The sequence below is a fragment of the Canis lupus genome, chromosome 20 (genome assembly GCF_003254725.2).
Source record: "Canis lupus dingo isolate Sandy chromosome 20, ASM325472v2, whole genome shotgun sequence".
In the NCBI taxonomy this organism is placed as follows: Eukaryota; Metazoa; Chordata; class Mammalia; order Carnivora; family Canidae; genus Canis; species Canis lupus.
The window spans coordinates 38,411,800-38,421,118 of record NC_064262.1 but is presented as its reverse complement, the minus strand read 5'-3'; the positions used below and the strand labels follow the sequence as shown (position 1 = coordinate 38,421,118).

The following is a 9,319-nucleotide window of genomic DNA, read 5'->3' as shown; positions in this document are numbered from 1 at the left end:
ACCTTAGAAGAATGACCTAGAACAACCTAAGAAGGGATCCTTACTCTGGAAGGTTCAAGATGTGTGATAGCCGAGTTGTGACAGTTATAGCTGGCCTCCTCCTGTCCACTAAACACATTATAGAGCTTCAATTGCCCAGTGCAGGTGCCAAGCATCAGGAACCGCTCCCGTGCTGAAAATGCACAACAAGTGAAGCCACTCTCATCTTCATTGGCTTCCCTGAACACTGAAATTGGACGGAACCTAAGCAAAAAAAAGAAAGAAAGGAAAAAGAAGAATCAGAAACAAAGAATGCACAAGGACTCCAAAAAAGAAAACTTTGCTAGAAGTCTGAAAGAAGAAACAAAACACATATGTTTAAAATTCTTCCAAAACATCACAGTGACGTTCAGTGGTTCATTTGCATTTTAAGTGAGAGAAAAGGACTTCTACTTACAAATTTTAACAAAAATCCCCATGTTTAAACCTTGCGATTCCATCATCTTATATGAAATTTGTGAAGGATCAGAGTAGGAAACAACTTGCACCAATAAAAAAAAAATAGTTTGGGAGTCTAGTTAGGCACACCATGGTGCATGGGTTCTAGAAAACAGAATAGTTATAACAAGAACACAGAGTATCCTAACAATATACAACAATCACACAAAGAACCCACGGTTGACAAAAGGGGGTATAGTTACATTACTCATGTATTCACACAAGGAGATAATCACTGGAATTTCAGGCCAACAAACAGTCTGGCATTCTGGATTCATCATTCTATACTAGTATCACCCATACACTTTGTTTTAAATAGAAGAATCATTCCAATTCCCAGGGAGGTGGCCTCTCCTTACCTGCTAAAGATAAGGTGCCTATCAAAGCACCCTCCATCCACCCCTCCATACTTTGGAAATGATGCCCTGCGGTTTAGCCTTGAGGTAAAGTTTATTGGCGCTTGCCGCCTCTGTTTTGGCTCAGGGCATTGATGAGGAGTAAAGAGAGAGAAAGGTGGGCAGGTGGCAACCGGGTTCTTGCATCGAGCATGTTGCTCTCTAAGATATTCTGTGATGATACTGTCCAGCGTAGGTGGGGACGGAAGATGTCTGTCCAATTGCTTTTTTATGGCTGGGCTTTGGCTGTAGGCGCCATGGTCCGACTTCTGCCGCAACACTCTGATTTTCCTGCCATTGCAGGGTGATGGCCTCTCTCTGATAAAACTGATCCTACCAATCAAGGGGGAACTGCCTGCATAAGATGGTCCAGGCAAAGCTAGTGAACTCTGGGGGGGCCGTGGCTGAGGATGGGCAGTGGGAGCAGGAGGGGCAGAGGCACCCACAGGAGCATGGCTGCCCAGTCGAGTTGCAATGCCATTGGCCATGCGAGGGGTTCGGGGAAGAGAGACAGGAGAAGCAGCAGCAGTGACTGGGGTGAAGGCAGAAGAATGAGAGGCAGCAGTCATGGGCAAGTCAGCCTCTTTTGTCAGCACAGTTGCTGTCTCCCCAAGCCCTTTAGAAATGAGATGGTTTCGTATCAACAGAAGCAGCTCTTTCTCAGGGAAGGAAATCCTCGATTGGGCAACAACATCTGCTTTCTGCAGTCGTGCCAGAGACACATCAGTGCCAATGAGAAGTGGCTTTCCTGATACTCGTTCAATGAGCTCAGCAGCATACTTGCAGAACTTGACATGGTCACTGCGCTTGTCCTGCAGAACAGGCTCCTTCATCAGCTGCTGAATCTGGCAGCTGCTGAAAAGAGGCAGTTTGCTGATGATCTGCCGCACGGTGCTACTGCGTGATAGGCCCACTAGGGCCTTGCAGGCCAGAGCCCTTATCTGGTCTGCATCAGTGATGGGCATCTTGATGGACAGTAAGGACAGGAGCACCTTGATGCCATTGTTGGACTGGACCACATTCCACATCTTGGCCAGGGTGTGCTCGCTGCTTTTGGGAGTCTGAGGCAGCTTTCTCCGAGGAGTTCCAGAGATGAATTTGCCAATACTGGAAATTCGGTTATCCGGGCCACACACACAATTGATAATAATCTGAAGTGCTGACTTCTGAATTTCAGCATCATGGATAAAGAACTCACCCTCAGCCACTCCCAAAATAATGCTGATACCTATGGAGTAGAAATACAAAACATTTCATATTGTTCCTCATAAAACTAACAAGCAACTTCAATGACTGTTCCAGAGTCAAAATTCAGACTTCCATTCATGTTGTTCCACTTAAAACTACCACACTGTTGTATTAAAGTACAAGAATTTTTTTGAATAAAATGCAATCAGTTCTACTACAATATATCTTCATGACGCAATACATCATATGCAGTTGTTAAATAGGGGAATGATGTCAGTATTATGTGAAAGTCACTAAGGGTTATGTGCAATTTTTCCTGGGTAAGGGGAAGAAAAATAGTAGGAATAAATTAAAACCTTTAGCAAAAAAGGGAAGAGCCCTCAGCCTGGATGTCACAGTGGCATCAGGAACCCCTTTTGCTACATATGAAGAAAGGTAAAAACAAATAGCTGCATCTCAGGCTTTCTCCCCAAAGTGGTACACCCAAGACTCACAACCAGTCACACCACTCTGCATGCTCACCTTAGCAAGAGCCTTTACCAGCCCTTCTCTTAATAAAGTATATTTCAAAAAACTGTATTTTCCTTTTGTTCTTGTGTATGATTGCTTTTGTCCATTCTGAGCTGCTTGCCAATTACGGATTTTGTTAGAGCTCAGATTATGAAGTAGTTTTAAGTTTTTTACTGTCTGTCCCAACCCATTTTTCCCACAAACTTTATTTTTAGCACAAGACTCTACAATGTATAAGGTTTTCAAGAATGAACATGTGCCATCATAGCACATGTACTACTCAGAAAACCTGAGTTCACTAACTTAACTTCCCTTAAATAAAAGCGTATGGCACAACATAGATGGGACAACGCACCCTCCACTACTACCTTCTGTTCTAATGTTGCAAATTAAGTAAACAAACATGGCCAGAATAGCAAACAAAAACAAATCCAGACCAAGCAATCACAAAAATGGAAAGGTACAACCTACCTACAGTGGAGACAGTAGAGCCAGCCTCATCCAGCACATCCACTGATTCTGCCAACTGGAGCTGGATTTTTGGCACAACAGTGAGAATAGCCAGGACATCCAAAGCAAAGCGTACAGTGTCATTCCTGGACAGGAAAAACAATTACTCAAATAGAAACTAGGATACAGCCAAAAGAAACAAGAGTTAAAAAAGAGAGAGATACACAATGGATCAGAACTACTACCTGTGTGGCTCTGTCCCTAGACATGACATCAAGAGAGGATTTGTAAGTCACCATGACATTACTTCCAAAACAATGAGAATGGAATTTTCACCACTCACGCTGCTAAGATTAAAAACAAAGGATAATCCCCGATGCTGGTAAGGATGTATAAAGACAAATGCTCTCTCAAACTTTTGGTGGAAGTAGAAATAGGACCCTCTTTTGAGAAAATAATCTAGAAATAGGAAACAAGATTCTTAAAATGCGCATAAACTTTGGTCCAGGAAATTTCACCTGGAGGAATCTGTCCTAAGGAAATAATCAAAAGTACAAACAAGCATTTAGGTGTTAAGATGTCCATTACCCCATCATTTAAAATAACAAAAGAATTAGAAAATCTAAAAGACAATAGGAATACATGAGTGTCAAATTATGGTACATTCATATGAACTACTCTGCACTGCAGACAGTTGTTTTCAAAGAACTCTAAAGGACAAAGGGAAAGGCTAAAATACAACATTAATGAAATGGAGAACATAAGATAATATTTTATGTCTGACATTACCAGTTATTGAAAAAAAGGTAGAGAAATGAAAACCCCCATATCCTGCTGGTGAGAGATGAAAATGGTATGCAACATCTACTAAAGATGAAATGCAGGTGCCCTATAATCCAGACTACATACATCATATCCTCAAAGAAACTCTAAAAAGAGGTTTGTGGTACCATTCACATGACAGCAAAAAAGAAGTAACGAGCACTAAATACCCATCAATAGAATCATAAACTAATATAGAAATACAAGAGTTCAAAAAAAAAAAGAAAGAAATACAAGAGTTCAAATAAATATCACACATAAATCTCAAACATAGGGTGAAAAAAGCAAGTTGCAAAAGATACATGCAGGATAATATATGTTAAAAAACTAAGAAGTATTACATTACTGTTTACATACACACACATACATATAAAAACATGAAAAAAAATGGAGAGAATGCACTTCATAAGATTGGTCACTATGGGAAGGCAGAAAAAGGAACTGAGAAAGAATAATGCCACCACATGCCAACCCTGGGCACTAAGTAGTTGTTTTATTGGTCTCTGTACCTTTTTATATTTTTAATTATTTCATAAAAAAGATGAATTTGGTTAAATACTATATTCTCAATTATGTATATTTACATACATTATAGAAAAAAGACTGGAGAAATTAACAGTGGCTAAGAATAATTTTCTAAGGATCTGTATATTCTAAACAGACGTACTTAATTTTATTTCTAAAAATAAACTTTTACAGTATGTATTCCCAATATATTTACATTTCTATGGATTTACCACTCAAAGAAATGTTTTTATAATCTTCCTAGTTCTCTTTAGAGCTTTCATCTTTTCAACAACATTTAAGTACTTATAATAACCTACTTTAATATTTTAAAACAATGGTTCACAAAGTGTGGTTAGGGGACCCCAGGGTTCTCTGAGGCCCTTTCAGAAAGTCCTTTGATGTAAAACTATTTTCATAATAACACCAAGATATTATACTTTCTCACTCTTATTCTCTTACAGGCAGATAGATACTGGAGCTTTCCAGAGGCTATGTCATGTGTGATGTCACGAAAGAGTAAATACAGAGGCAGATATGAAGTATTAAGTAGATAGAGCCATACTCTATTCAACTCTGCTGAAATTATCAGATTTTATTATGGAAATTTTTCATAAAAAATGCTAATCGATGTCATTAACTCAGATTTTTAAGTAAATTCATAAGTATTTTTATACTTTCTCAGTTTTATTTTTCAAATGTTAACTATCAATAGATTTTAACACAAAAACAAAAGCTCTTTGAGGTTCTCAATAATTTTTAATAAAATGGTCTTGAGACCAAAAAGTTTGAAGTGGCTGCTGCAAAAAGTTATCTCCTTAAGATTTGATATCCTGACATTTCTCAAACAAGCCATATGCACCCTAAATAAGCCTATCTTGTCTTTAATAGCAATGGCTGGGTAGGGAAAAAAAGTAAAGAGCCACTCTTTATAAACTGTTATCTTCTCTTCAGATTCTATCTTTTCCAAAATATAGTTTTCATTATTTTACATCATCCTCAAATAGAAGCCACCCAAGCTCCTAATTCTATCAGCTGTCCTTTTCTGAGCCTCTTCCTGTTTTGCACCAATGAATCTTAACTGAATCGTGAAAATCATTAACAAAAGCACAAAATACAGTTTTATGTGAGAGGAAGATAAACATTACATGTGGCTGTCAAACAGTAGAGAGATATTTACAGTCTAAGTACCAAAAAATACTAGATTGCAGTCTCAAGACAGGACTTCAACCCTACCTCTGTAGCTGTGTAAATTATACAGCTTCTTTGAGAGTAGAGATGTTGATCTCTGCATATCATGCAGTATTCATCATCAGAACCATAAATATAAACAAGTATTCTTTAAATTAAAAATATTATCCTCTTGGGGCACCTGGGTGGCTTCAGTTAGTTAAACATCTGCCTTCAGCTCAGGTCACGATCCGGGATCCTGGGATCAGGCTCCCATGTTAGTCTCCCTGCTCGGCGGGGAGTCCTGCTTCTCCCTCTCCCCACCTGCTCGCTCGTGTTCTCTCTGCTCTCTCAAATAAATGAAATCTTTAAAAAAACATATGGATATTATCATCCTTACTCTAATTTCTCAAATTCACACCCAAAATTTCACTTCAGTTCAACAAAGGTTTGCTAAGCATACACTATATACAAACCAACATCAACTATACCAAAAAGCAAAATCCAATTTCATTTAAAACCTTTCCCTAATCCCACCTTGCATAATAGGTCTTCCAATTGCAGGCAATTGAAATAAGCTGCAACAAGAGTTGAACACAAGAAAGTTTGAGGAAGACTTCAGCTGGTTCCCAATACAGTTGCGCTGGGCCATACTCTATCAAAAACTCCATCATTTCCACAATCTGTTCATGAGTATATGAACATGCCTATAAGGAAATATACACATTATTAAGGAATTCTATTACCTGTCTGCTACCTTCTCCATCACAGCTCAGTGGCCAACAGGTTTTAATAAAGCTAAGTAATAAGAGCTTTCGAATTCCACAAATGAGTCAATAGCTCACATGTGAAATAATATTTGTTTAACCTTTTATTTATAACCAGACTCACAATACATTTTGCCCAAAAAAGTTAACAAAACATTCAACATGTTGATGCATGTTTTACAGCTAAAGAAGCACCACATAAAATAATTGGTCTGTTTTCAATATGTGATTTTTGTAACATGCAGATATTAATCTTCACTCTAAAACACAGCCAAGTTAAAAAATGATAGAGAAGTGGAGTAACAGATGTACCATTTCAGGAAAAAAATTCCACAAAGGAGGTAGGATATCTAGTACTTTTCATAAAAGAAAGCCCTTTTATACACACCTCAGTTCATCTTTTAGTTCTAATATCCCAGAGAAGTAGCAACCTAGAACTGGGAGCAAAACAAGTCCCTGGTACACCCATTTTCACAGTGTTCTGCCTCCAAAGGGCATGTATACACCAACAATGGATATGCCATACTGATCTGAATGACTTTCAAGACTAAGATTCTAAAAAAAAATAAAAAATAAAAAAATAAATAAAAAAAAAAAAAGACTAAGATTCTATGGAGAGCTAACAATTTTTCCTTTTAAGACAAGGTCCTCTCACCTTGTACGGGGGTTGAGGATGGACAAGAATGCCACCCTCAGTTCTCTGAAGGGACTGCTTCACTTGTTCCAATTTAATGGCCAGGTGGGCCTCAAAGTACTTGCGCAAGGCCATGCAAGTGTGTTTCCCAGTCTGGCGGCTGGCAAATATTTCATCATCACTCAGAAGTGCACCCTGGTCTTCCAAATTTAGAATCTCCAAAGTACTAATCTATTAAGAAAGAGACAAAATAGGGCAAAAGAGGAGGAAGGGAAAAACAGAGAAAAAAGTAAAAGGAAGAAAAAGATTACATTAAAATTTTATGCTCAACAACATTGACAAACATCAAAGTTTATCCATACAACATGCTAAGAGTAGCCATATGAAAGCAAAACGGCTTTTAAAAATAAAGTTATTAAAAATAATAATAAAAAACAAAGTTATTGAAAAATTATATAGCTTGGGGTGCGTGGGTGGCTCAGTTGGTTAAATCATCCGACTCATAGTTTCGTCTCAAGTCATGATCTCGTGGGTTATGAGACTGAGCCCCATGTTGGGCTCTGTTGCTCAGCAGGGAGTCCAGTTGTGATTCTCTCTCTCCCTGTCCCTCCCACACCTTGCTTGGGCACATGCATTCTCTAAAATAAATTAATTTAAGAAAAAAGAAAAATTACATAGCTTTTTTTTTTTTTAAGATTTTGTTTATTTACTCATAAGAGACACAGAGAGAGAGAGGCAGAGACATAGACAAAGGGAGAAGCAGGCTCCTCACAGGGAGCCCGATGCAGGACTCGATCCCCAGACCCCAGGATCAGGCTCTAGCTGAAAGCAGATACTCAGCCACTGAGCCACCCAGCCGTCCCAAAATTACATAGCTCTTAAACATGTTGAAAGACATTCAGGTACATAGCCATTGCTTTTAAGAAGATCAAGATTATAGACACAAATCCCCTTATGAAATTACTATATTCAAGACATGTCTTTTAGCACAGAGTCCTCTAACCACTTAAGAGGAAGAGAAATTTGATACTGTAGAGAGGAAAAAGACTTCATTCACAGAGAATAACAGCAAAATTCCTCCAGTCAAAAGCTTCCTCTCAGGGTACCTGGCTCAGTTGGTGGAACATGACTCTTGAATTCAAGTCCCACGTTGGGTGTAGATTACTTAAAAATTAAATCTTTAAAAAAAAAAAAAAAAAAAGGAAAGAAAAAAGCTTCCTCCCTTCAACACTGCTGAAAGATAGTGAAGAGAAGTTGGACCCCTACTCCTCACTTTGAGGAGCCATCGAGAACCTCACCAAATTCACCAGACGACGAAGACCATCATAGCGGTCAAAGAGCTCCAACACGGCCCGGAAGGAGAAGCAAATTGAGAAAAACATGGTAGCATGGCAGCATCCTGAGGCATGAGAACATTCCATTAACCACAGGGTATAGTTCACCACATCAGACAGAACATTGTGGGGATGCATACAAACCTGCAAACAATAAACAAAACATAATTTTTAAAAATTTCAGGCAAAGGAACCTTCAAAAGAGATGAAAAATTCACCAGTGTAGTGAGTAACTTTGCAGTGTATAAATATCTTTGCAGAATGCAATGATCACTACTAATCCAGTCATTCTGAGTTTAAAGCTTAAGTTACAAATGAAATTCTGTAACAATCTATTCCAAACCTGAAAACCTAAATTTAGATACATACTTAAATCTGAGCTGTATTTACTGAGTGCCAAATTTTGCAAATATTAACATCCTTTAATGCTCACAGTGCTCAGTTCCATAGGTATTAGGATTGCCCCTTAAAAGGTAAGAAAGAGGGGCATCTGGGTGTCTCAATAGTTTAAGCGTCTGCCTTTGGCTCAGGTCATGACCCCAGGGTCCTGGATTGAGCCGCGTGTTGGGCTCCCTGCTCAATGGGGAGTCTGCTTCTCTTCCTTTTGCCCCTTACCCTACTTGTGCTGTCTCTCTCTCTCTCAAATAAGTATCTTAAAAAAAAAAAGAGAGAGAGAGAGAGAGAGAGAAAGAAGTTCAAAGAGATAAAGGACTTCCCCAGGGTGATAAAAGTGACCAAGCCTTCTGATACTAAAGTCTACAAGTTTGTTATCCAACCACTCACTGATTCATTTCACACATCTGATGTCTCTTATAGATGGATGAATTCTACAGCATTACCCAGGTTTGCTTTTTTTATCTTAGCCATAATTAATTTTGTATATACACCCACAGATTGATTAGGTTACTACTCTCAAAGAGACTACATATCTTTGCATAATGCTGATCTCGAGGGAAAAAAATTAAAACTAAGACATTACCTTTTAATACATATGCAAAGATGAATCAAGCCATAGCCCAAGAATTTACCAACTTCACTCTACCAGCAAAGCCACACCACATAGAATAT

The 9,319-nt window shown here is 38.5% G+C and overlaps 1 protein-coding gene across 7 annotated transcripts in view; it reads right to left on the bottom strand.

Moving 5' to 3' along the window:
* DCAF1 (DDB1 and CUL4 associated factor 1) overlaps window positions 1-9,319 on the bottom strand; it is a 77,587-nt gene that overhangs the window by 27,743 nt on the left and 40,525 nt on the right. For all 7 annotated transcript variants that reach the window (XM_025456012.3, XM_025456011.3, XM_025456014.3 and 4 more), the window contains 6 exons: window positions 8,216-8,395; window positions 6,939-7,148; window positions 6,054-6,223; window positions 3,042-3,166; window positions 837-2,100; window positions 45-243 (listed from right to left, as the gene is read on the bottom strand). In XM_025456012.3, coding sequence (XP_025311797.1) covers window positions 45-243; window positions 837-2,100; window positions 3,042-3,166; window positions 6,054-6,223; window positions 6,939-7,148; window positions 8,216-8,395 — 2,148 coding nt within the window. The remainder of the gene's footprint in view (window positions 1-44; window positions 244-836; window positions 2,101-3,041; window positions 3,167-6,053; window positions 6,224-6,938; window positions 7,149-8,215; window positions 8,396-9,319) is intronic.